Source organism: Parus major, chromosome 1, assembly GCF_001522545.3.
Source record: "Parus major isolate Abel chromosome 1, Parus_major1.1, whole genome shotgun sequence".
In the NCBI taxonomy this organism is placed as follows: Eukaryota; Metazoa; Chordata; class Aves; order Passeriformes; family Paridae; genus Parus; species Parus major.
The window spans coordinates 85,377,528-85,404,913 of NC_031768.1; the positions used below are offsets into that span (position 1 = coordinate 85,377,528).

The window sequence follows — 27,386 nt, forward strand, 5'->3', positions numbered from 1 at the left end:
ATAAAATAAAATAAAATAAAATAAAATAAAATAAAATAAAATAAAATAAAATAAAATAAAATAAAATAAAATAAAATAAAATAAAATAAAATAATAAAAGGCAAAAAGGCAAATAAACTCTTTGACACTTCCGGATGCTACCCCAAGAAATTTAATCCATGCATGAGGAGAATAACAGAAAAATTATCATCAAACACACCACAGCATTTGGCTCTAGCAAGAAAAGCAGAGCCCTTAAAAGGGCTTTCTAATTTCCATCCCTAAAAATCACACCTAAGTCCTAAGAAACAACTGCTGCCCCATTCTCATCTTTTTGCCCACTGGAGGAAGATGAGAAGCAGCACAGGGAAGCTTCCCTGTGTCATCTCTGACAAGAGGGACTGTTCCCTGTTTCCACCCCAGCACTGGCTGCTCTTGCTCTGACCAGGCTCCAGCTCGTTCCACACACCAAGAGCTTACAGAGGTGGGTGACAGGTCAGCTTCTGGCTTCATGAGGAGAACGCTCTTGTCCACAGCACGCACAGCACAGAGTGAGTTTGGGGAGGCTCGGAACTGCAAATGAGCATCCGAGGAAGGCAGGCCTTCTGAAGGGGAGAAGCTTAAGTCCACCTGTAACCACAGGAAAAGCTATGTCACAGATGCCCTGCTCTGACAGGACTTTTCCTTGACTCAACTTCCAGTTGAGTGCATTCAGTTCTAACTTTACATATGCATGTACACTTCTCTCTACACTTCCTTTGGGCTACTGTTCCCTTCCAGCAGTGCCAGGGGAATCAGAACCAAGAGCTCTTGGCAACTTCAAGCATCACAATTGCTCATAAAATTTTTAAGGTGGTTTTGGGTTTTGTAGTCATTGTGAATGTGTTGAGGCAATCCCACATAGGGGCTAGATGTGATCAGATGGTGGAGCATGTCCTTGAACTGGTCACTGTACTGCACCCAGAAACTGTATGTGGAGAGAAAACCAACTTGCAAAAACCTTGCTCTTGTTCTCTTTTTCTTAGCCAGGACAATCTGCAGGATCAGTAGCTTTGACCAGTTGCTAAAGGGGGCTTTATGAGTGTAGACCCTGCTAGCACTTTTTTCTAGCAGTTGATCTCCTCCAGGTTAGCACAAACCAGTAAGCAGTGAAGTTACCTACAACGACTGATACGTTGCTTGTCCAGTGTTAAATATATCTAAAGAAATTAGCTTTACCAGGCTAAATCTAAATAAGTGAACTTGAACACACTGCAGTCTGGTGGCTGCTCCCTCATGGAGTGGACACTTACCTTATTGTTGAAACACAATTCTGTGTTGAACTTGGCTGAATCAGCAATCACCTCCCTGCTGGGGACTGTGGTGTAGACAAGTACTTGGGCCACTGGAGCAATATCAGCTTGTACAGACAGCTGAAGTGAGAAGACACCATTGTCTAGCAAACAAAACAATGGCAAAAAGTTAAGGTGCAAAAAACTTTCTTTTAGAGCAGCCAAAATTCTAGGTTTGACTTTATGCTGAACTTTATCCTAGCAAATTATGAAATTCCAGGCATCCAAGTGAGATGAATTGGTGTTCACAGAGAGGTGTAAGTCTCTCTGTCTGACTGAAAAGGCCTGTTTTCCAGTGCACAAGTATGATAAATTCTGCTTCAGCTTCTAAAAACAGACGATCAGATGTATCTCCAAGGAGCACTGAAGCCCCAGAAAATGCAGTGTCAGGAGAAAGACAGCAGCACAGGGGATTAGAGAAAAACTGTGAAAAGCCTAAAGGCAGAGAAAATGAAGGTCAAACTCTTCCCAGATCTTAGAGAACATGCAGATGTCGATCTCTACATTTACATGAAAGCAGACTGTAGGTCTGCCACTGTTGCCTAGCCCTGCATAAGCGTGATAATTTGGTGGGGGAGAGGAACTCACCACTTTCCTGGTCCAAATCCAGAATGTGAGTGCCTCCTCGCTTAATGTTTCCCTTGGCCATCACCTGAACAGAAGGAGAAACTTCGTTGTGATTGTGGTTTTGCATTAGCCAAACCCAAAAGTGAGGGGCCCTGCAAGGACAGCAACTGAGCTGTGTGCCTGTGCTCACACCCAGCTCTCCACCTCCCTGTGCTCACCCAGAGGGCACAGGGTCATCCTTACGTCTTAACTCCCAACCCAGACCCTCCTTTTTGTTTCTAAAGAACAAATGAAGGATGACAAGAAAGTGTTTAAAGACTGCTGCCGCAAACCACAGATTGTATTTCTAATCCCCCTATAATTTTCAGTGACAACCGCAAGGTATGGCAGGTGCAAACTTACCAGGTAGTAAAAGGTGATTTTCTTCTGCTCTCCTACAGCCTCTGGAGTAAGGATATAATGCACCTGGATCTCTGTGGAGGAGCCACAGCTTAGTGGCTTGGACTTGGGCTCAATTTTGAGGAAGCTATTACTGGGAGAGTAAAAGCGCTTTAGGTGGAGATAACCTTCTTCATAATATGGAACAACCCAGGAACGTTCATAGCAGAAGATGTTTGGTTTATGAACTGCCTGGAAAAGGAGAACAATACATATATAGATCCTCAAACACAGGTAGCCAAACTGGAGACAAAAATTCATGGCCTAATATTCAAAGCTTTAATATCTTTTTTGGTACTGAAATAAAAAGGAAATCTACGAGATTAATAAAAAATTTAAAACAAACAAACAAAAGAAAACCAAAAATCCCCCAACACATCAGTTTGGAAAGTGCAAGAGAGGATGGTGGTATCTTTAGCAAATCATTGGTAATAATCTCACTCCCAGAGTAGATGGAGTTTGCATCAAACAAGCTGAGTCATATTAGATTTTTGTTTACCATCAGTGTCACTTTCAGGGCCTTTTACACTAATGCCTTGCCCTCACCGATATTCTAGTTAGTCTATAGGGGGAAAAAAAGGTCAATTTTCATTTCTTTCCTTGTCAGCAGCACTGAAGAAGGGATAGTTCTGTTCAGTTCAGATATTGCCAGTGCCAAGATCAAGCTACAGATCCTATAGAACAGGAGGACGATCTCCAACTAATAATTTAAAACCTAAACTGCATAGAAGTTTATGAGAGAGAGAGTCCTCTTAAAAATGAGAGCAAGGGGAAGATATTTCACATTTAGAATGGTGCTATTTCAGCATTTGATGTGCCTCATGTGCCCTTTTTCTTTATCTTTCTCATTATACTTGGGAATTCTTGCCTTTTCTTTATCTTTCAAAAATCTGAAAACTTCAAGCATCTAGTAGTAACTTCTGGAAAATTTTTAATGGTTTTAATCTGTAACAAAGGAATTGCAGGGAGAAGAGCAAACATAATTCTATACACAAATATTCTCCACTAGTCCAGGATGTGATATTACAACATATGCATATGACACAACAAATTGCATTTCCCACTAACCAAGAGATGCTTGGCAACACCTGTTTGTCCCAGACACACAAATTCTACAACAAACCAAAGCAAATCAAAATCAAATGAGCAAGCGAACAAACAAAAAAAACCAAAAAAAAACCAAAAAAAAACAAAAAAAACCCAAAAAAAACCCCAGCCCCCTACCCCCCCGCCAAAAAAAAAAACAAAAAACAAAAAACCCAGAAGCTGTATTAAAAACTTAAAATACTAAATTAAACTCTGAGATGTACAGATTGGAGATAGACCCATCCTTGACTATGTAGGGCTGGTGATCCCTTGAAGCAGAATAGACTATTATGATCTCTTGATGTTCCCTCTAATTCTGTATTGCAACTGCCAAACAGAAATCAAGAGTTTACAAGGTAAGTGCAATTGTGACCTGGAACCTCAGTCTACTGTATGACTATTTCCACCAAACTTGTGTCAAGGTTCACTCAACCAAGAAGAAATAATAATGTAACTACTTTTGCATATATAGTAGAAACTTTAGAGCTTCCAGCCCTGTGGGGGGCTTCATTACATTCTCTGCCCAAAGGACTTACCCTAATTCCAACATTTTCAGAGGCCAGTGAGGAAGTGTTTACGGCAAACTCTGCTATGCCCTCTTCATTTGTTGTATAGTTTTGTTCCTGTCCTCCTTGAAAAGAAATTCTCACTGTTTCATTGGCAATTGGAGCATTAGACCCATCCACTAATTTCACCTGGAGGAACAAAACCAGTACAGCTTAGAAGGAGAGGGATAGCTGCCACCTGAACAAGACTGGTAGAACACCAAGGTAAAGATGTTGAGCCCATGTCAGACAAGGAAGCCTCAACAGCACTTTACATCTATCTCTTTTGGAGACAGCTGCAAACTTTCTGAATACTTTTTCTCTGCCTCTTTCTTATCTCTGACCCTGGGTCAGAGGAGTGGATGTGGAGAATGACATGCGCTCACACCCCTGAGGCCTCCAATTATACAGGTCACTGTTGAAGGAGAATTTTAGTGGACTGGAGAGGGAGAAGCACAAGGACAGAATGAGGACTGTGCTCTCAGCTGCTGTTCCCCAGTTTGACAGCCTTCAGAGGAAAGGAGACCCACAGGTTTTAGCAGCATCCCAGACATTGCTGATGTCCAGCATCCTTGCAGAGTTTAGGGCATACATCTGACCAGAAGGTTCAGTAGCATCACTGCTTGGCACTCATGGCATTCCATTCTCATGGTTTCCCTACCTGCCCAAAGAAGGGGACTCCTCGCTTGTAGTAAGTATCTGAAAGCACAAACATGACTCTGCTAATGGTCCTGGTGATCTCAGAGAAGCTTGTTCCAGTCAACTCCACTCCTGCAGAAAGAAGCATGAAGAACTAATTTGCCCCTGCCTGACCAGAATTCCTTTTACTCTAGGCCAACCCTCCTTTGCTAGACAAACTCTTTTCCTGATGGTCCTGGACTAGAGGCAGGAAAACTCTAAGAGTCTCCTTTTATTCCTTATTCCTACTGGGCAAATCCTTCTGCTGCTCTCTCCTGGGCACATTACATGGCTCTCTAATGATCCATACCTGTACCCTCCTCTTTAATCTTAGCCTCTACATGGAGCTTATTCTCATAACCACTTCTCTTGAGCTGGAATAATTTGGTCTTTACCACTTCAGAAATGCAGCCATAGATGTCTGTCTGTTGGAGGAAAACAAACAAGAACATTATATTCTCATTTATACAATGTTTATTCAACTTAATGAATCCATCACTGTGTGTTGCTCTGAACTGAAGGAGAATCCTATAACCCCACAGATAATTTACCTCTGATGCTTTTATCAAAACTAGAAAAATACATAAATAACTTAGCAGAAAGCATATTGAGGTACTTATAGCAGCATTAGAGAAAAAAAGTTTGCAAACTAGACAATTTTTGTGTATGTTTAAGAAGTTTGAAGCTGCCAACACTTGGTATGAGTGCACAGGGAATTAGTCAATGTATGCCACGTAAAAAATGTTTGTCAGGCACCAGGCTTGTTAGAAAATAAAGCTGCTTACTTAAAATGTGTAAGCCATATGAGTGATACATAAACCAAAGCCTGTGTATTTGTAGAAAGCAGATGACAGCTGGAAAAGTATTTCCAAAGCTTGCCACCTCTCTTCAGCAAATTCATGTAGAAGGCAAGTCTCCACAGAAGAGATGCCTGGAAGAGAGGTTAGCAGCACAGTATTTATATTTTCTTTTAGCATGGGTAACAACAGTAGTGGCAGAGGTAGCTGTGGACTCATGTGTCTCATGCTGTAGCAGAGCCCAGGGACCACAAGAACATCTTCTACATGCTTTCTTCTCCTGACATATTTCCACAATTGCTATTACTCTAATTTCTGTCAATTAACCTAGTATTGTTGCACCTGTCTGTGCTTCAACACACCTTTCAGTTTCGCTTTTGCCAGTCAAAAGGTGAAAAAAATTGGGTTTTTTTCCTGCCTGTCTTAACCACTGCTGCTAAACCCGTAGTTCTTTCTTTCTTGCTCAAAATGCATCAGCCTCTATCCTGGTTTCTGCTCCTTTCCTTCTTCTAACACCAGCTTTTGTCCCCATACGCTGTCTCCAGTGTAAGCCAACTCCAGCTCAGTTCTCATTGCCCATGGCTTTTCTATCTCAGTTTGCTCTTAGTCTCTACGCTCCATCTGACCTTTCTGTTCCTTCTTTCACCTTTTAATTCTTCATAAAATTCTAGCCTTTACACACATTGCTCTTACTGCTCAGACCTTTCCCCTTATTTTTACCTTCCACATTTCATCTTGCACCCAATCTTCTCTCATCCTTCAGCCTTCCTTAAAATACATGGATTTTCACAGAATCACAGAATCACAGAATGGTTTTGGTTGGAACAGGGCTTAAAGGCCATCAAAGTTCTAATTCCCCTGCCATAGGAAGGGCCATCTCCCAAGACCAGGTTGCTCAAAATCCCATCCAACCTGGCCTTGAACTCTTACAGGCATGCAGCATCCACTGCTTCTCTGTGTACCCTGTGCCAGTGCCTCACCACACATTAACACTATGTCTGCATGTACTCAGAGCAAGCCTGTGCCTTGCTCAATAACACTTTCTCCAATCACTCTACCCACCAGAGTAATCCTGACTCACCTGTCCAGAGAACTCCTCACAGACTGCTCTCGCCTCTTCACCATAGCAGGACATGCCTGCACGTTCATACTTCCGGCAGACACGGAAGTTCACGAGGCCAGGAACAGGCTTCCCAAATGTGTATCTACAAGCAGGGAGGATTGAAAGGAAAACAGAGACATTAGGAATGCAAGAGGGATGTAGAAAAATTACAGGCTCATCCCCATTGATGCCAGCTTTTTTCCCTAGAGTTGCCTCCAGGATACACAAAGGTCATCATAGGAAATAAAAAGCAGAAAGGAATCTGGTACCATATGCTAATGCTGATTTTGTTGAGCGTCCCCCTCATCCTGGAGAACATGTTGCATGCATCTACCCAACCCCCCAATTGTGACAGAACTTTATGTATGTAATAGCACTGGGTCTTTACTCTCACTCTTCAGCCCAAGCCATGGCTCTCCCTGCAGGGTGTATAAAATGCTGCAAGGTGGAATCCAGTGAGGTGGCCCAAAGGAAAGAGGGCAGCTGCATCCCTTAGGGTTTCCTCTCCACAATAACAAGCAGAAGATACAGTTCAAGCATCATACCTGAGTAAACTGAATTAAAGACCTCATCCCTTGCACTGCAGCTGGTGTGAAATCCTCAATGACTCAAAAAATATGCAAGAAACACTCTCACAAAAAACCCGATCAAAAATATGTTTCTGTATGTTACATACAAAGTGCATCAAACAGTAACTGTTGCTTTTTGTCTAACAGCAGATATATTCTACTTGGTCCTGGGACCCCAAAAGGATTGAGAAATATAATAAAGTCTCATCTCTCAGCCTCCCAACTGAACTTTCATCAGGAACACAAGAAAACACTGGAACCAAGCAGAACTTGAAAGAATGACACTTACAGTCCACAAACTGTCACCTTCAATTCCTCATCAAGAATGCTGATCACTTTGGGCATTTTCACTGTCACTTCAAATTTTGGCAACACTGCAGAAGAACCAAAGGAAAACAGTCTATGTGGTAGGGAATAACATCAGAATGACACACAAAGGCACTCAGAGGCTATTCTTACAGATTACCTAAAAACCCCTTACATCTAAATGGTCAGATTTTAGAGGCTTCTGTCACCTGCACATCCCACTGAAGTCATTGAGAACCCCTCAGTCAAGCATTGTGCCAGGTAAGAGGACAAGATTATTACACCAGCTATTAAAATATAGCAACTTCATAGGTAACACATGGGCTGTCAGTCCCACAGCAGTAAGATATAGTAAAAGAGAGAGAAATCAGTAGAGGTTTTCCACAAATATACAGACTGCAGCCTGGTATCTGCATTTTCAAAGCATGGAGATCTTATCAATGTTCAAAACAGGAAGACACCCTGGCTTCCCCAGTGATACAGCACAGGGTGGCATCCCATCCACACCCAGCTGCAGGAGGGGAAGTGGATGGTGAGTGTCCTGGGAGAACTAGGAGGGGATTCACAGCACAGGACAGAGCAGAGTCTTGCAGCTGGAAGAGGTCAAAGCACTTTGAGACTCATCTGCCAGAATACCTCTCTGCTGCATGAGCCAGGTCATGTCAGACCATGTAACAAGGGCTGCAGCTGGCTTGCTGGGGTGGGAAGATATACTGATTGTCATCATGTGCTGGTGTGTACTGGGCTACCATTTTTCTAGCCAAGCAGATGGAACTGCCATAGAGGTGAGAGCACCAAAGGGAGGCTAAGGCACTATAGCATCACATAAGCTACAGGCTTAGATTGTGGGGCAGAAAAAAGGATCTTAATTTACAGCCTAGACAGCCCCTAGACCCAGACTTATGGTGTGACATTTGGCAGGTATGTAGCCAACTGGAGATAAGGCCATGGCCTAAATACTCCTCTGAAAGGAGGTAAGGCTTGTGCCTATCAGCACAGACTGATCCAAGCACTTTGCTCCTCCTTATAGGAGCCTTGCTGAGGTGGGCATTCTGAAGAGCTGCACTCCATGGTCTGGGGCTTAGGGAGGAGTCAAGGTCACTCAAGTCCTTCAGACTTCTCCTCCCAAAGAGATGATTCTTGGGAGGGAAAGGACACAGAAATTTCCAGCAATGCTGGACATCCTGGTCAGATCTGCTATGGTGTTCAATTAATACTTCATGTCCCATGGGACTAGGTATTACGAACTTGAAATTGTTGTGACAATTACCATATTCCTCCACAGAGAAAGTATGCTGAACTGTCTTCCCAGCAGCCTTCTGTGCCACCACCGTGTAGGTCCCTTGGATAGGTTCAGAGGTGAGGTTGAAGAACAGCTGTATAAATCCCATCTCTAACTCTATGTTTGTCCACTGGTACAGACGATTTTTCTTTGGGTCCTACAGATAATGTGATCACAAGGAGATTTTGAGAACGAGAGTCTGCAATGAGGTCTAGTGAAAGCAGCGAAGGGAGGGACAGCCCCTGTGTTTCAAGAGGCTGCAGGCCAGGAATGGAGAGCACTAGCAGAGTTTTGGGGGAAGTACATGGCAGAATGACACAGGAGCTGTAACCTGGGCCTGGGTACATGGTAGCCACCATATGAGTTAAAACTCTGTCCAGTTGAATTGATGTAATGGACCAGCTTAATACAAAAAATAAACATGAGCCCTGTTGAGGCAACTTGTTTTCTCTGCCCAGGTTGAGGTGCAGTAGATGTGGATGTGAATTAAATGTTTGTACATACCTCAATATATACCAGTGGAATCTAGAAAAAGAAGAAAGGAAGCAGCATGTTTAGACAGAGTGCAAGCAACACAGTCAAATGACTAAGGCAATGACCACATTTCAGGGTAAAAGCTAATCATCCAATGGGGTAAGGAAAGAAGTTCCTGGTATGGATGATCAGAGCATTTTGGGTGTGAGAAGACGGGAACAATCCTTTGTCTCAGGCACAAAAGAAAGCCAAAATTACTAATTACAAACTGGATGATCTGCAGTGCTAATAAGAACAGGTGTACATTGTGGTAATGGCAGATTGCTCACTGTTTACACCAGCACTGTCCATTTGCACTTTGTCAAACCTTTCCAAGAATTCAGAAGGCAGCCTTGTACAGAAATTTGACAACAGATCCTTTTAAAAAGATCTGAAGTGACTCAGAATTTTCACTGTTATCTCAGTGTACTGAGAGCTCTCCCCAACAGAGACTATTCTTCCTCCCTTTACCCACATTTGACTTAAGGCAAAATAAGTTGAAAAACAAGTATTATGCTTACCATTTCATTCACAGGTCGGAACTCTTCATCCAGAGAAACAATTCTGAACAGGACTGATGGAGAAAGACAGTGAGGTTCCACAGTGCAATCAGTAACCAGAAAAATCAGTTGCAAAAACAAATGGTATAACAGACAACAGCACTGTTCTCTTCTAAGGGAATTCCATTTACTAGAATGCTAGGTCATGCTAGAAGGTTACCCATCTACTATGGATATATGAATAAGAGGATGTTAAGAGCAAATCCACAGCAGTGTGAACATCTTACTGATCACGGGCATCACAATCTCATTAATTGGGACCAAAGTTAAATTTAAGTTGCCTTTGTCTACTTTGCAATGAGGCATTTTTATGCCAAAATTTACATGGGTCTTCTAATTTTGTTATAACTAGACTGATTTCCTAGGGAGGATGAATGCAAGCAAATTACTTCAGCACTTGGCTGCAAATTTGTGTTGGCTCTGGATGGAGAGGGAATTTTTAAGACATTTTTTTTTATCCAGGCCAAATTTAGGAGATCACTGGCCCAGAAGAAATAAATAGCTTACATAATTCCTTCTGTCTTCATTGAGCAAAACCAGCTGCTTCTTTCGAAGTTATTTCATGACTTAGTCTGAATTTTGGCCCTGTTCTCTATAGGATAAATATCCAGTCTTACTCTGATTTTAATCAGATAATAATTTTCAGACCTCCTAACTGCATGGACCACAGCAACAAAGCCCACAGTAAGAGTGGGAGGTGCAGATATGTGCATGCACCTTAAGATTCCCCAAATTTTCCCTATATGGAGCAATAAAATGTAAGTCTCAGCCATGAGGTTGCAGTTCTGACTCCCACTGAAAGCAACCCATATCTGGCCAGCATGATCCAACAGTTTTAGTACAAATGTTTGTTTCAAATGCAAATCTCCATCCATTTCCTGGTACCTGTCTGTCCAGGCTTGTAGATGGGTTTGTCTGTCTGGATGAAGACCAAGCTGTCGGAGTTCTGGACTGCCACTAATTTGCGGCTGCTGAAATGCAGCGTGGCTCCCGTCACCGTCACAGTGAGAAACATGACTGGTAATGGGACTCTTGATTTTGGAAGCTGGAAAGTAAGAAGGAAACAATGTAACTGACCATATTTAAAGGCTTCCTGAACTGAAATAGCTTTCATGAAATAAGAGATCTAATGTAATCCTGAAGGACCCAGCACAGAAGTGAGAGGAACTATAATCAGGAACAAGAGACTGATTTTTATTTGTCTCTTATTCCTACCCATTCCTCCTCCTGTGCAGTGATTGTGCAAGTATTAAGCAGCAAAGGAACTCCTAGCCCTAGCACACAATCTTTCAAAATTCTTACTAGCCTGGCCAAACCTTTCTATCCTTTTCCCTTTGACATCTACATGCAGAATGGAAGAGTCTGTCTCCTCTTTCAGGTTATGTCCCTAGTCCTCGCAGAACATTTCCTTTTCAAACCAAACATCTATACCTCTCTTTCACAAGTGACCAAGTCAGTCTTCAGCCTACATCTGACAAACCAATACAAAAATGCCAACCTTTTCTGTGTCCTGAAGACCAGTTCTTCACTCTTCAGGCCAAAGACATAATCCAGGCTCTGAGCTAAATGATCAGGTTTCCTAATTGCCTACAACTCACTATAGTCCCTGGGGCTTTCAATTACATTAAATTAAAAATCTCCTGCTTTGCTGTTTTGTTTTTTTTTTTCAGATACAGGCAATCACAGCTCTATGTTCTTAAATTAATCCAGTATCTAGTATCTAAGGTCCAAAAGCTCTACTACAATTTGAAGGCACTTAAGTGACGAATTGAGGATGTTGAAGGATGATGCAGAAAGCCATTCCACTAAACAGCCATCAGGAGTATCAATATACTAAACCCACTTTCTTCTCCTGTCCTAGAAAGGGGGTGGCTTTCTAGGATTCAGCATCTCACAGTCATTTAGCATACTAAGCAGATCTCAGCAGTAAGAGGGTGTTGAGGATGGACATGAACACACCTTTAGCCAAGAGATAAGTGAACATCTACACAGTGTTACTCTGGTCATTACTTCTTGGTGCCTTTACATTTTATGCCTGGCACAAAGGATCATCCCACAGGGATGAGATACTCACAGAGAAAGGGATGCAGGTGAACACATCTTTCTCTGACACCACATCATCAATCAAGCTCCTGTTCTCCCCTAGGTACTCGAGTGTGGCACTCAGTGTCACAGACTCGTTCAGGTGAGTCAGCTGAACACAGACTTTCTCTTGAGACTCCGTGTGTATCAGAAAGGGCACCAGCACCAGGTACTGCCTAGGAACAAGGGAGAATGATAGGTCAGAGGAGCAGGAACAGGTAACAGGAGCTGGGTATAAAGAACAAACAAACCAATCTGATGACTACAGCTTTCGCCGCACAGGGAGAAGGTTGCATTTTCTAAGAGTGTAACAAGATTTCCAGCACATCTGTAGCATCAGGGGAAAGCAGAGAGGCTGGTCTCAAATGTAAAATACCAGAGGAAATCCTCCACTCAAACATCTGGAAAAGATGTGTTTTTCTATGTTCTGGCACAACAGCAGCACGTCCTCCTGGGATCCTGAATAAAGGGGGGAACTCAATTATCACCTTTGGTAGACACTGTTGGTAGCATTCAGGATCCACACAAATGTCAGTATCCAGTGAATAAATTCCATTGACTGCACACTGTGAAGAGTCTGTAGCATTACTCTCATTCCTCGCGGAGATTCAAAAACTGCCACAGCGTGGTGCCAGATCTTAAGCAAAAGCACAAACCAGTTTCAGGTTTTCAGGGAAGCAAGCCCCTCTGTCTCAGCTCAACAGGGGATCCCTGCTCATCACTGCACAGCCTCTTTCCTTCCCAGTGTGGCAACTTGCCAGCAGTTCCGGAGCCCAGCACTGCATCTGGGAATCAAGCCCAACGCACCTAATGCTAACCGTGCTCCCATTTTGGTGGATGAGGACTGGCCTCCAGTGGGCATACTCAGAGCAGCGAGCAGATGGGAGAAGAGCCCTCAATACCTAAGCAGTAAGGCAAGGCATTCCCTTTAGCAGTAGCAGAAGCTCTGGCACTGTTGTGTCCACCCCTCGGTCTGCCCGGATCAAGCTCTGGCCCCTCAGATCCCACTGTCTGTTTCCCCTGCCTTTGGTGAAAGCACTACAGCACAGCCTTGCTCAGAAATTCCCCTGCACCCCTCGCAGCTCTGTGATGGGTGAAGTGGCCCGTGTTTGCAGGGGAGGAACAGACATTGCCAAAAAGCCAAAGGAGAACGTCTTTGGGATGTCAGGACCCTCCATGTGCTGTTCCTACCACACATGTACACACATGCACACAACACAAATGCCCTTCACATACAAATGGGGCAAAAGGGGGTGAAGGAGGGAGGCAAGACAATATACCCTCACAGACCTGGATGGTCACAGTCTTACAGTGTCACATTACCCTGGATGAGAAGAGAATTTTCATTCAATTGTCTGAGCTGAAAAATTTGAATTAAAAAATAAAGCCATTTCCAAGCATGCCAGATGAGCTATTTGTTCTTTTTCTTTTCATTATCATCTAAAAAAGCCACTTGCAACTCCTTGGCATTTCAACCTGGGAGTAGGACAGTCAACCCAAAATTACATTTATGAAAAGTTATCTTTCAAAAGAACTAATTTTGTGCATAAAATTTTGTTGAAATCCTGTCAATACCCTGAAGTTTTACTGAAATCTCAGTTTCAAAGCTTGTTTTGCATCTCTCTCAAGCATTAGAGTTCCTGTTTGTAGAAGGCATTTTACCCAGCCCTGGTGACTTTATTCCTGGATAGAAGAAGTTAGAAGAGAGGGGAAAAAGAAATAGACACAGGAATACAACCAAGGTCTCCTGCCTGCCCAGAGACCCCCCAGCATAGCTTACGGCTCTGTGATGGGTGAGGTGTCTCCCGGAAGGAAGAAAAGGAGGAGGAAGATGCTTGATTTGATAAGCAGCCCGTTCTTCCCCATGGTACAGAGCAGGACGTGGAGAGGCAAGCAGACACTCAGTGCTGCTTCTACTCCCCCTCTGCTCTGCCAGTCAACCCCTTTATACTCTCCTCTGCAAACAGCCCGGGGGCTGGAGGAGATAAGGGCTGGGGGCCAGGGCCCATCCGGAAACAGGGAGAGGCCGCAAGGAGGAGCTGGAACTAGCAGCTCCAAGTCTGGGCAGAAGGCCAGTGTTGGGGGAGAGAGGGAGGGGAGGGTTCCCGGCAGGCCGGAGCTGTGTCTCTTGGGGCAGGACAGAGGCAATGGAAGAGGAAAGGTTGTAGCTAAGGGAAGAAGGGCTGACAGCGGAGCCTGAGGGGAGGCCTTCATTTCTGGCAGGGCTCTCTCTGTGGAGCTGGACATGGCACTGGTCATGGAGGTTGTTGGAACAGCAGGAGCTGCTGGATTTCCTTCAAACTGGGAGCAGGAGATTGAGCTAAGATTTGGGAAACAAGCATGGGTGTGTCTAGCTCCCATTAACAGGTTGTGAAAACAGGGAATGAACTGAAAAAACCTTCCATCTCCACCCACTTTTCCCTGCTGCTCTCTGTTCCAGGTCACATCAAAGCTAATGCCAGGAAAAGAGGCCAGAAAGTGCCTGGAAAACCAAGTCAACTAAAATGATCTGGCCTTCACCCTGACAGAAACAGGGACAGTGACATGACGGGAAGCTGCCAAAAGTTCAAGCCATTAACAGCATGTAACACATTAACCAGCTGCCCAGAGCAGCAGCTTCCCTCACGTATATGGCCTGGGTCTTGCTTTCTTTCTACTGGTTCTTGTTCCAGGTCAAGTTATTGGTACATCTATATCACATTATTGCTGTTTGATGGAGTCATCCTGGTTTAATTAAGTGCAGATTCATGTAATGCAATGTGATGGGCAATGTTGTACCATAGAGGGAAACGGGGGTGGTTTTAGACCACTTGGTCTGCAGCAGGAGGATCAATAGCTCTGGTAATTATTACCCTTGCAAGCAGCAGTTGAATATCTGTCTTACTTATAGTCCTAATGCAAACTCCAAAGAATGGAGATCTCTGTTGGAGGATGTAAAGCTTAATTTTCAGATTAAAAAGTGTGCAGGATAAAATGATTTTCTGTCTGTCCTACCCTTCTTCTAATATAATCATCAAAACTTTGGTAAGCTCAGGAACTCTGGAGCTAAGAAACCCAAGTGCAGTGCAGCAACAAACCTTCATTATAGACCTCATCCTACCCTGCAGAGACCTGCATAGGAAAAAAAGAGGATAGTAGTGTATGTACAATTTCCTTGGGGACTGCCCAAAAGACAGCCCAGATTTGGGCTCTTCCTTCTGCATCTGATATCTAAAGATTGCTTTTCTTGCCCAAAAGAAATGTAACCCAGGAAATCTGCCTCACCCACAGAGAAGAGGATTTGTACATATGGGCTGGTCAAAGCCTTTTTGAAGATGACAATTTACAGTGGAGAAGGTCAGGAGCTGAGTTGATGGAACACAAACCCGACAGGACAAGATGCAGAACCTCACGTGGCAGAGCTCCCAGAGCTCCCAAGCCAGCTCCTGATCATTTGGACCTTGGTCAAAAATGTGCTCTGTAGCCAAAAAATCAAGAGAAATGTTTTCAATACATTCAAGCAAGGTAAACTAAGCTCAGAGACATGCTCATCTCACCTACGTATCACAATAATATGAGAAGCTGTTTCTTCGGTGCTATTCTCTGGTAAGGTAACTGGTAGGTTTCCTTCTACAGATGCTACCACCGTTTTGACAAAGCAAGCAAAATGTTCAGCATTATTTCATAGTGTTTGGAAGCTTTCTGGGAGTGAGGAACAACTGTCTTTTGATAGTTGAATGGACTCTGGCACAGATAAAATGACTTACTCAAAGTAACCCAGACAACCCAAGATGAAAACTGAAGTTTTGACCTCCTACTACACTGCAGTTTTCCCCAGGTCTGCCTGTTGCAGTCATGGTTATTGAAAAGCAGACCCACCCTTGCTGTAAAACATTCTCACCTAAGACTCTCATCTCAGTGAACTCATATATGAGGCTCAGTAGACATCCACTTAGCTAAGCATGCTAAGATCTGTACTTTTGTCTTTATCCACCTCGACACCTTCATGTTAAGCATCCTGTTAAGCAGATGGGAAATAATACCACTAGTAGCTGGTAAGGATTTCCTGCAATTATAATAAAAATATGAAGTAATGAATAGAATATGTAGTCTGAATTGAAATGCTGAAGTTGGTTATTGTGTTTCTATGATTGTAGGAATAAGATCTCTCCTCAGCCTTCTCTGCTTTATAATAAACCATCCCAGCTTTCTCAGCCTCTCCTCACAGAGGAGATGCTCCAGTCCTTTCATCGTATTTGTGGCCCTGTGTTGGACTCTCCAGTCAGTATGTCCATGTCTCTCTTGTACTGAGCAGTCCAGAACTGAAGACAGTGCTCCCAAATATTCACAGTGTTTTTGTGGCATTCAAACTCTGAATCTGTCTCTGCTCTATTTGAACTGAAAGATCATCACATTAAGGTTTGTCTACTGCTTCCTCTATCTGCAGTATGAAAAGGCAGAGGTGGGGAGGAAAACAGGTTCTTGGTGGATTAAATAATTACACAGCATTATCTGTATTCCTTTGACTCCAGAAGTCCAGTCTCTTGACTAGCTTGGTTAAACCTGCCTAATTCCTTCCAACAGAGAGAAGAAATGGCACAGGTACACACTTTTGGTCCAGTGCAGTCAGTCCTGGAGATTTATTTTCACTGCTGGATTTACAGAAGCTGCAATTTCTTTTCACCGTCTCCCACTCATACCACTGGGAGAAAGAGAAGCTGCCACTGGGAGAAATATGTTTATATATTTCTGTCAATATATAACAGAAGGCCTCATTTTCCTGGTCCTTCTGATATTAGACAATGGAGATGCAGGGAATGGAAATGAAATCTGATACTTAAAAGTGAGGGAAAATAACTATGTCTGCCTCAGAGGTCTGAAGACACCTGTTGTGACAAAGCTTTTATTTGCCCTTATAGAATAAATAAGGGAAAGAGTAGGCCAGTGAATATGTCCCAGGTCTCATCTGGTCACAAACAGCAGTAATCCAGCACTTGTGGTCAGAGAATAGATTTTCTGTTGCTGAGAGTAATTCACCCTTATGGACAACAAGCCTGCCCTTGTAAAACACTTTAGTGAAGGTATGGAAAAGACAAGTCCTTGCTCTTGTGTGAAGCTTCAATTTGCAGGACAACAATCAACTCATACCACTGATGAGGTTGCTGTGACATGAAAAAGCACATGGGATTTATCTAAGCGTTTTTTCACAGATCCATGGAGCCCAAACTTCACAGCTGGAGGCATGAAACTGATCTTTCATCAGGACAGCACAATTTTGCACAGGGCTGTTAGAGCGGACCCTGCAAGAGACATGGAACAGTAGTGAGAATGAAAGAAAATACTGAGATTGTCTCCTGGAGACAAGAAATTTAAAACATCTGATTTTGAAGGGTGTAGCCCAGAGGAAGAGAAACCTCCAAAAGGCAGCTGTTAGAAAATAAAACATAGACCAAAGAACCTATCTACCTGCCACAGCTAAGTAATTTTGCCATCATAGAACCCAGATCAGAACCAAACATAGGCACATTCCCAGAAGTGGCAGTGATATCCATCAGCATGTGAGTGGCAGTGGTGAAGATTTCACAGAATGATTGCTGCCTTCAAGGAGCTTGTAGGAACAGAAAGCTGGATTTATTCAGGGAACTAAGCCAAGTGCTCAGAGTACTGACCTCTTGACAGTGAGATCTTGGGCAAGTTTTCCTTGCTGGAGAGGCTTTAGAAACTAACTCATTGCTTTAACTGCCATAAAAAGGAAAGGGCCAGGCAAAGTCACTGGATAAAAACATGTTTTCCCTCATAGAAAACAATGGCTTTTGTACAAGTAAAGACTGAGATAAAATAAAGGTTCTGACTTAGGTTGGCACCAGTAGAGCAGGAAAGGGCAGGGTCCTTGCACACAGTGACACCAGCATTCAACAGAATGGGTGCAAGGTGGGTAAACCCAGTAAAGCCATATGCCTTTCTGACCAAGCATCTGTGTGCTGGTGCAGGTAAATAAAGTCCTTGGTCTGAGCAGCTGGAGGGAAGTAGAGAGATACTAACACTTGACCTGTTTTTCACAGGTACATGCCCTTACAAGATGCAGGGAGTGAAAAATAAACCCTGTTGAGCTTAGTGCAGTACAGGTGACAGGAAGAAGAAAATTTGCCCAGGAAGAAAGCTCCTGACATCTGGAGGTGGAACTCTGGGTGTTCTGGAACACCAGGCAATCTGAATAAGCACTATTGTTTTTAAAACAGAATGAAACTCACTTGGCATCACTTAATACAGATCCATCCTCCCAAATCCATCCAGAGCTTGTACTGTTCCTCAGTCCAATCCAAAAACATTCTGCTTGAATACGCTTGAACAAATCCTACAAATGATGATGAATTACAAAGTGACTAATGAAAGCCAGCCTGAAAATGGAGATAAGGATAAGTAAAGAGAACAAGAGACATCCCCTCACCTCACTGTTCCTTAAGTGACTGACAGTACTGCTTCCCCACACTTTCTAATGCCAGGGCCAGAAGCTGGACTCGATGATCCTGATGGGTGCCTTCCTACTCTGCATATTCTGTGATTCTATAATTCTATGATTCTATGAACTGCACCCCAGTCTCCTGGAGTTTCCTGCGCAGAGCTTTGTGTAGGAAGGTATGCTATTAATATTAGTATTAACACCCTATTATACAGCTAAGTAGCAAGCTAATATGAAGTATTAACAACTGAAGGTAAAATCAGGGCTGGGTAGGGCAAGAAGTGCAGCACTGACAGATATGTGTAATAAACCCAGTACGGAAGCTCTTTAGATTTCATGCACATCTTCCTCCTATGTGTTTCCAGTGTTCATTTCCTTTTAGCTAACTTCTAACCCCTGATTAATGTTAAAAGCTGAAGCCTGCAACAGAAATTCAGCCTTGAAGTAAATTCCCCAACCCTGCTCCCCACAAAAAAGACAAATCCAGGAGAGGTGAATTTGTCTTGTCCATCTTTGCAACCAAAGAACAGCAAGCTTTCAGGGATATGGCTGGGTTCCATCCTTATCTCCTGCTGCCATAAACAAAGCTTCAGAGAAGACATCTTCAGAGAGAAGCATTCACAAAGCTGGCTTGGTAAAGTTGTGGGAATAGGAGCAGCTTGAAGAATCACTGGAGTGTTGCTGGTGGTTTGGAGATGACTGCGCTTCCCTAGCACTTGGAGGTAGAGCAATCACAGCCTTTGCACTACAAGGCAAAGATAGCTAGGAAGGTCTTGTTGAGATGGGTGAGTCTGAGCAGGGATAATGGGTGATAATGTAGTAGCAGAGATGGTAGTAAGAAAGCAGCAAGAACAGGAAGGCTTTCTTCATGCTGAGAAATAGGGTAATCTGGGGAAGATGCTTATTTCTCAAGGAGTCAGGATTTGTCTAAGCAAATGTGAGAACCTGGTACATACTTCCAATCAAGCAGAGACCTGGCTTTGTAATCCTCCAGAGAACTTCACACAATGCAACTTCTGTCCAGGGACTGGAAGCTGTCCACGTTCACTGGACCTGAGCTAATAAGCCCTGGCTTGAGCCAAATGGGATCAAGGTTTCTGCTCTACTTAAGCAGATGTGCCTCAGCGCCCCAGTAATCAGCACTACCCATTTCTCCAGTGACCACACATGCCCCTGCCCCCAGAGAGCACCTGCAGTGGGACATGTGGTTCCTTATTTCACCAGCACAGCTGAGGTACTTTGGCAGAGAAAGGAAGTAAGCATTGAAAAGAGACTGAGAAAGAAATAGATCTAAGCATGAACACAGGGAATGGCACGGGTCACTGCGCAGGAGGAGCTGCAGCCGTCACAGGGAGGAGAAGAATTGCTTTTGCAAAGGCAGCATTCCTTGAGACTGGGGATGTATCAGTTTGTAGGTAATGAATGCAATGCCTGCTCAGTGTCACAGTCATTTCCTGTAATCATTCATATCAGCCTTATTGGGAATAGGAGAGGAAGTGCAGAGGAGCAGTGGAGAAGGCTGTCTACTACCATCCTTCATAGGATGATTCTGAGTTCCTTATAAGTGACCCTCATCTCTCTTTTCTCCTCTTTGTTCCTCTGCTTCCTGCAAACTTTGTGATGTGTAACATCACAGCTGTAAATCCTTCCTCCTTTAAAACCAAAATATTGCTGAAGTGATAGCACTGCTTGTATGTCAGTCACTTAGGTATCGGAAAGGAAATGGGAGATCCTCAAAGCAAAAGAAAACCATTACCATCTCCCAGGTATTACTGATCACCAAGAGGTGAGCTCCCTGTGCCCTGCAGGATTCCTGGCTGGAATTCCAGTCCTTCTTCTCTGTGGAGAAGGAGTAGCAGCTCCCTCTGTAGGCCATCCACTGTTGAGGGCACTGTGGGTGGCAGTCACCTGTAAAGAAGTCAAAATACTGGTACTCTACCATTAACCAACAGAAACACTTGTCAGCAGGGACCCTACTGAGAAACAACTCATTTGGATAGCTGAAAAGCAGAAAACTCAAATCAGGACAATATTCTGAAAATGACAGTGTAATTTCAAAATCTTACAATAGTTATGTGCACTCTAATGCTGGTGGCAAGCATCCACACACTCACCCCACCCCCAGGTTTCCACTGAACCACGCAGATACCCAGTGTCTATCTGAAAAAAGATCACTCTCTGTGGGTATGGTGTGATCACGTCCCACCCTAGGTGGATGGATTTTAAATAACAAATAATAAGCTCCTCCACATGGTCTAGCACTATCTGCATGTGTACAAGTATATTACAGACCTATTTGTTCAACAGTTTACCACTACATTTAGCAGGCAAGTCTACAAAGACTTTTCAGTATGTTTAACTGTTCTTTGCCGCAGGATCTGAAATGGGTTTCCTGGAGTCTGCATGAGGAATATATTCTTTAAAATATTCTGCACAGGCAGTGGGTATATAAGGTTGGTAGAAATCTAGAACAGCTTCTGGTTTTAACCCCATATAATGGAGTTCCTGTGGTTAGATGTGTCGCTGTTGGTTGTTCATGCTCATGCTCAGCACCCCTTTTGTGCACTTACTCATCTTCCAAATCAAAGCAATTGCTAGGAAGATGCTCAGTGTGCCGAAGCCTATGGCCAAGCCCTTCAGAACTGCTGACCACAGACAGGGAGCTGTAAAAAAGAAAAGAAACCATAGTGAATAGTGGTCATATGAAAGCTATCAGTGGTTTTGCATAGTTTGTTTGTGTCCTGGGCATTTCCACAAAGAACTGCACTATTTAGAGCATCATGTCTGTATACACTCTGCACATGATGGACATCCCTGTCCCTGCCCAGCCAAACTGGGGCCTCCCCATGCCCCTGCCCATCAGCCCAGGGCCCCATTTCAGCTGGGTTTGGGGCCACCAGTTCCTGCCTGAACTTCCCAGGGGGCACCTTTCTCCACATCAGCCACAGCTCTGTCCCTGCCTGGCCACAGAGCCTGCTGGTCCAGCCTCTATGGTGGCTGACCCCAGCAGAAGAAGCACCTACCACAAGTGAGCTGGAGCCACCTAGGCACCATGTGACACCTTGCGCTGGCAGGAGCCTCACAACAAATCCACTCCTACCTCAGCATTGAAGCTTGGGATGGAAACCACAGAGCTGCATTGCTACAGCCTCCATGTTCCAGCTTACATGTAAAAAGAAATCCAGAGCTTTTTCCCCAGCTCTCCCATCAACAACAGGTTTAATCTCAGCATCCTGTTCACAGGCTCAGACACATGGTCATGCTACATCTTCCCAAGGTAGTTCAACATTTTCATCTTCCATGGTGGGGTGGCAGGATGGGAAAACCAGCTTAGAAGACCTTGGGACATCTCCCCCTTTACACTTTCACCACCACTGTTTGCTGTTCACTGTCTGCCAGTGGCAGAGAGTGAGTCCTTGGGGCAACTTCTGCTGTAGCCCAGCACAGCTTACTTTCAAAAGGCTGGCCAGGACTGGCCTGTAGAGGTGTGCTTATGCACAGCACGACATGTTAACCTACAGGCTGCATGTTGCTTTTCCATTGCCATCTCCTGGAGCTGTGTTTGACTTGAGAAGCATTTGCTTTGCATAAAACATTTAAAATCTCAGCACTAAAATCTCCTCTCTTCCAGACAGAAGAGAGGATGGCACTTACTAGCATGGATGAGCTCCAGGGAAGTTTGGTTTGCTTGTTTCATTAATCTCAGTATGATAGCTGCACAGACAACAGCACTTTCTATGAAGTAGTAAATATGCAGCTAATTTATGTACCACATCCTGCTCTTGTGTTGTTCCAGAGCCTTCTACCCAAATCCTGTAACAAAATCCCCATGGATCTCATGAAATTTGAGGCACTTCTCTCTTGATCATGTCACAAGACCCAAAGAAACACGTTTGATCTCTTGGTGGAGGTTGAAAACAAATGCAGATCACACACAAAGAATATTGTGAGAAAGACAAAGAAAGCCAGTGCTAAAACAGAAGGTGAAGGGACTCCACTTAAAAACAGGGGTGCTTCCTTTAAACACTGGGAGCTTTGTCCAAATACAGAAAGTAGACCAGATCAGTAAAATCATAAAAATTAATTTATTTTGATCTTGAGCCGTTTGCAGGCTCACTTATGTTAAGACCAGTTTCTCATCTGTAGCAATACACTTAGGCCTGTGGTTTTACCTAGAAGTTTCTAAGGTAACGAGGGAGATAATGAAGGAGCATTGTTGTAAGCATCATTCTTCTGATAGAAAGATCTTTCCTAAGATAGAGGTTTTCGCACATTTCCTGAAGCTTGTAGGCTTTCCTAGCTGTCCCAAGCATAGTTTTAAAATAGTAACATTTCTTATTTTTTAAAATCATTATTACAAAACCCCCTCTATTTTCAGAGACAAAATGCAGAAGGACTTTTCAGTTACAACGACTCCTCAGCTTCTCATAAAGGGACAGCAACTGAGGGACTGGTTCTGGAACTTAAACTTGACTTTGCTCTCTACTCCTCTTGTTTATATTCTTGTCAGTTTGGGTTTTGTCATCAGATTAGGCCTCAAGAGAATGAAGTCAGCCCGAGGTTAAGGAGTAGGGTGGAGGGTTTTCTCTGCAGATTACAACTGAAACTTGGCAAAAGGGAATAAACATCTGATGAAACAAACATAACTCCTGGTTCTGAGATCACATTTGTACTTTTGTTTTCCTTTCTCTCTTGCCTCTCTAAAGAATCTGTCTCCTGCATCCTTCAGATCACTGTTACATTTTAGGGAAAACTGCCAGGACAAGGCAATCAGGATGGCAGTCTGTGAAACAGTTAATCCTTAAATGTCAGCACTGGGCATGGAGCTGGTGCCTCCTGGCAATGAATAGAGCAGTTCACTCTCTATTGTTTCAAACCAACTGCAGAAAAAAGGGAATTATTCATCATCAAAACAAAATCCCATGGCACCTCCACAACACCAGCAGTGGGAGAGTCACCAAAGTTTATAAAAATGAAAAAAATACGGCATTACATAATTTTGGAAGGGGGGGGTGGAAAAAAAAAGCAAAGTGAAGTGGGAAAACAGGAAGTGTTTGAGGTGAATTTAAGCTGCACTTGAACTGCAGGGATCAATCCAGAGAAGTGGAATGAAGTATTTCACAAATCAGGATTTTTACCTGCTGCAAAAAGGAGTCCCTGCAGTTCACACTTTTTAAAACAGGTTTAAGGGTTTCTGTTTCATCCTCAGCCCCGAACTACATGTGAAGCTCCTGTAGGAGTTGTTGGGGGAAGTACCTAAGATGAGTTTGAAACAGGAGGAAAATCTGAATGGAACATCCAGAAATATTTCCATGTAGTTGTCTGATGAACTGTGGAATAGTGTATCCAAGCAGGGAAGTGGACTGATAGACATTTAATGTAAATCCAGTGTTATCACTTTCTGTGTACAAAACACCCCAATAGGTCTCTCAGTGCTCTGGAGAAATTACTCTGATACTCTCCATTCATTTGCAAGCAACATGACCCAATATTTTTAGGTTTGTGAGTCCAGATTCAGTTCAAAAACAGAAAGCTGTTAGCATTTTACAATTCAACTCGCCTAGGACAATCTGAAAAATGTCATGGCACTGTCACATCCATGTCATATACATAATGTCATAGCTCCCTTCAGCTCCTGCCTACCTCAGTATGGGAGCAGCATGACTCCCTAGAGCCAAGGAGGAGAATTTGAGATACAAGGATTCTGTTCTTGGCTGTGGCACAGACCTGGTTATTGCTGTTACTACACAGGCTAACACTGTCTTACGTGACTGCTGCACTGACATTCTGGTAGTGCAGCATATCTAAGGCTTCCTAGAAGCCAAACAGAAGAAACAAACCAGGGCAGCTCTTTGTTTTTGAGGAGTCCATAAGCACCAAAACCTGTTGGCTCGACCAGAATACAGATCTACACACCCATGATACTGTGCCTACAAAGTCGGCAAGGGTAGGCATTTGAATAGAGGAAAAATACCTGAGAGCACACCTCTCAGAAGTGATGGAGACAGGGACAGAATTGAACATGAAGACCTTCAAAAGAGAAGTACTTAAAGTGAGCTCCTTAGGGATCTCTTTCATGCTGAAGAGAGCTGAGAAATAATCAAATAATATGCAGAAAAAGTGTGTCCAATTATCAGCTTCCTTATTTTTGGCTGTCTGACCATAGGTCAAAAAGAGGAAATTCCATAAAAGAATGTGGAGAGATGTTAAAAAGAAAAATGCAAACATCTCAAGATGGCATTGGTCACTCCCCTTTCAACAGGGTGGGGGTGAACAGGAATGGCAGGGAATGAAAGGATGTTACTGTTTCTTCTGATGTGACAAAGAAACATCATTTCTGGTGAAAATAAATGCAAAAGCAAGACTGCCTTTCAAACAGATGGAGTGTGAGGAACTAGGGAGTTTCTATGCTGGCTTTGTTTCCATAGTGAAGCAAGTGATCAGGCAACAGTAAACACCACAGGTATATAAAATTATTCTGATGAGGGTATAAAAATCTTGTATTCCACAGTGAGAGTCCCCTTTACTGTAATGCCTCTGAAAATTTAAGGTCAACCATTAGTGTTGCAGCCAATGCAACAGAACTCATCTAAAGCACGCTGATATTTCGTAGAATCATAGAATGATTTGGGTTGGAAAGGACCCTAAGCTCATCTAGTTCAAACCCCCCCCACCATTTTGCATGAAGAAAGTATTTACAAAGAATGATCACCAATGCCAAGTTTGACTCTTTGAAGGTGGTATTTCTCAACTAAGCTGCCAGAGGAATTGTTCATTCTGACATTTGCAGGTCTAATCAGAGGTAATGGAAAAGAAATAAAGAAAAAATTTAAGGAAAGCATTAAGAAAATCTTCCTGATAGTAAAATACTCTGAAGAACTGTTTCATGGCAAAAGCTGAAAATTTGCTCACTGGGAGGTATGTAACACTAGAACACAGAAAACAGGAAAAAAATCACAAAAAGAATACTGCATAGCCCCCATGGGAGACAGGCTGGGTGATCTCATATGCTTTCTCTGTCTCTGATCTCTGATTAGCATGCGCCTCTAATTTATCTGTATTCGCATCTTGCCTGCCCTTCAAAGAACTATTGCTCACAACCTCCTGCTGCAAACAACTTTAAACCAGTTTTGAAGAAAAGGATGCCTGGGTTGAATGCCCAAGAGTAGACACTGAAGGAGGTAGGTGAGAGGGAGGGGAAATATGTTGGGTCTCTAACCTGTCAGCTTTTATCACATTAAAATATCCACGGTAATTTTAGAACCGAAGCAACAGCTCTCTAAGCTGGCACTCAGTGGCCAGTTGAGAGTGTTTCTGTAAAATTTTTGGTTGACCTACCTCATCCATCTTTCTTTACCTCTTTTTTCCTGTGAAGCTTTGGCCCTCGGCGGAGGAGTCTGAGAGAATTTGACAGAAGTATACATTACTTCCTCGCTTTCATCAGCTGCAGAAATTTCTGATCTGCTTGCCTCCATGCCAAAGCAAAAGAAGTCTGCACAAAAGGATGTTTCGATCAGGCTGTTGAACAACAGGGCTCAACGCCTATGAAACAGGAAACCCGAGGTTATATTCAGAAGACAAGAAACATGAAGCTGCTACCTCTATCTCCAGCTGCTAAAGATAACCAAAATTAAAGTGGAATGGAGAGTAGTGGAACTGCAGCAGCTTTCATTTTCGAACCTGATAGAGGATGTCTCAGGAACAGCTTCTAATGGAGAAGGCAATTAACCACAAAGTTTGGGGTATTTTAATTGTTGCCAATGCAAGAGAGTATGGTTACACCGATGCAGCAACTGGGAGGATTCATGCTGCTCTGAGGAGCTCCCTTCAGGGCAGAAGCAGCAGGATAGTGACAGCACAAGGTATAAAAAAGAATAGTGAGATTACAAGGTGAAAAATGGATAAGCAATGGCTATGGCAAACTGGCAGCCCAACTGCTGTCAAACAGGAAGTAGAGGTGGACAGCACAGGTTCAAAAAGCAAGCCTTGTGAGCTTTGGAAAATTCCACTTTGAACTGAGAACTCTGTCTACACCCAATACCAGTGTGACTGTGTTGAGACACAAGGCAGGCACTGGAAGCTGGCATTCCTCAAGTCTCTCCAAGTCAACATCTCAACAGCATCAGTACAAGGGAGACAGGGGCATACTGGGGAGAATCTACCAAAGGGGCACAAAGAGGATAAGGGGACCAGACCTTCTGTCCTGGGAGGAAAGACTCAGAGGTCTGGGACTGTTTGGCCTGGAGAAAAAAGACTTCTTGGTTAGAATCCAATTAATGTATATAAATACCTGAAGGGAGGGTACAAGAAGAGTCAAACTCTTCAGTAGTACCCACTGATGGGACAAGAGGCCATGAGTACAAACTGAAAGCCAGAAGTTGTTGCCTCTGAACATCAGGAAACACTTTTTTACTGTGAGGGTGACTGAAAACCGACAGAGGTTGGCCAGAGAGGTCATGTGTCCCTCAGTGGAGAGTGGCCTGGACAGAGTCCTGAGGTGTAGGTGGACCAGGTTGTAGGTGGCCTGGCTTAAGCAGGGGGTTGGACCAGATGACCTTGAAAGGTTCCTTCCCAGCTCAACCATTTAGTGATTCTGTGGTCAGCAACAACAGGAAAGGCTACTTTTCTTTTGAAGTATTGAACATTGATGAGAAGAGTTCAAGTTGTGGCAGGGGAGGTTTAGATTGGATATTGGCAACACCAAAATGGTTATCAAGCACTGGGACAGGCTGCACGGGGAAGTGGTTGAGTCACCATCCCTGAAAGTTTTTTAAAAAGATGCAGATATGGAGCTTAGGGACATGGTTTAGTGTTGGGCTTGCCAGTGTCAGGTTAATGGTTTAACTCAATGATCTTCAGGGTCTTTTCCAACCTAAAAAATTCTGTGACTCTATGGTGAGGAGTACTGATGCTTCCAGCACCTTGGGAAATCTCTTAGCTGCATGGTTGGCTGGTTTTTGTTTTAATCTACATTCTGATCCCTTCTGTTTCATGCTCAGAATGGGGATATTGGTCTAGCTCAGGCTTCACATTTTCAGCACAGTACACTAATTTCCAATAATTGTTTGAGCATGCTCAACAAAGGAACTGGGATGATTGCTACCTCCAACAG

At 43.4% G+C, this 27,386-nt stretch overlaps 2 protein-coding genes across 2 annotated transcripts in view; both read right to left on the reverse strand.

The window, feature by feature from the left end:
- Positions 1–14,109, reverse strand: part of LOC107200672 (alpha-2-macroglobulin) — a 24,934-nt gene extending 10,825 nt beyond the window's left edge. The window contains exons 1-15 of the mRNA XM_015619480.3: positions 13,616–14,109; positions 11,828–12,011; positions 10,639–10,798; positions 9,715–9,767; positions 9,185–9,205; positions 8,669–8,837; positions 7,382–7,466; positions 6,503–6,626; positions 4,935–5,049; positions 4,608–4,717; positions 3,938–4,096; positions 2,280–2,507; positions 1,899–1,962; positions 1,272–1,414; positions 460–609 (exon numbers count right to left, since the gene is read on the reverse strand). Coding sequence (XP_015474966.1) covers positions 460–609; positions 1,272–1,414; positions 1,899–1,962; positions 2,280–2,507; positions 3,938–4,096; positions 4,608–4,717; positions 4,935–5,049; positions 6,503–6,626; positions 7,382–7,466; positions 8,669–8,837; positions 9,185–9,205; positions 9,715–9,767; positions 10,639–10,798; positions 11,828–12,011; positions 13,616–14,094 — 2,244 coding nt within the window. The 5' untranslated portion in view covers positions 14,095–14,109. The remainder of the gene's footprint in view (positions 1–459; positions 610–1,271; positions 1,415–1,898; positions 1,963–2,279; positions 2,508–3,937; positions 4,097–4,607; positions 4,718–4,934; positions 5,050–6,502; positions 6,627–7,381; positions 7,467–8,668; positions 8,838–9,184; positions 9,206–9,714; positions 9,768–10,638; positions 10,799–11,827; positions 12,012–13,615) is intronic.
- Positions 14,110–16,430: 2,321 nt separating this feature from the next.
- KLRG1 (killer cell lectin like receptor G1) lies at positions 16,431–27,248 on the reverse strand. The gene is made up of 5 exons (XM_015619573.3): positions 25,632–27,248; positions 20,845–20,937; positions 20,031–20,182; positions 18,066–18,169; positions 16,431–17,114 (listed from the first exon to the last, which is right to left on the reverse strand). The coding sequence occupies exons 1-5, from the start codon at positions 25,747–25,749 to the stop codon at positions 17,003–17,005; spliced, it is 579 nt and encodes a 192-aa protein (XP_015475059.1). The 5' UTR covers positions 25,750–27,248; the 3' UTR covers positions 16,431–17,002.
- Between the last annotated feature and the right edge of the window lie 138 nt (positions 27,249–27,386).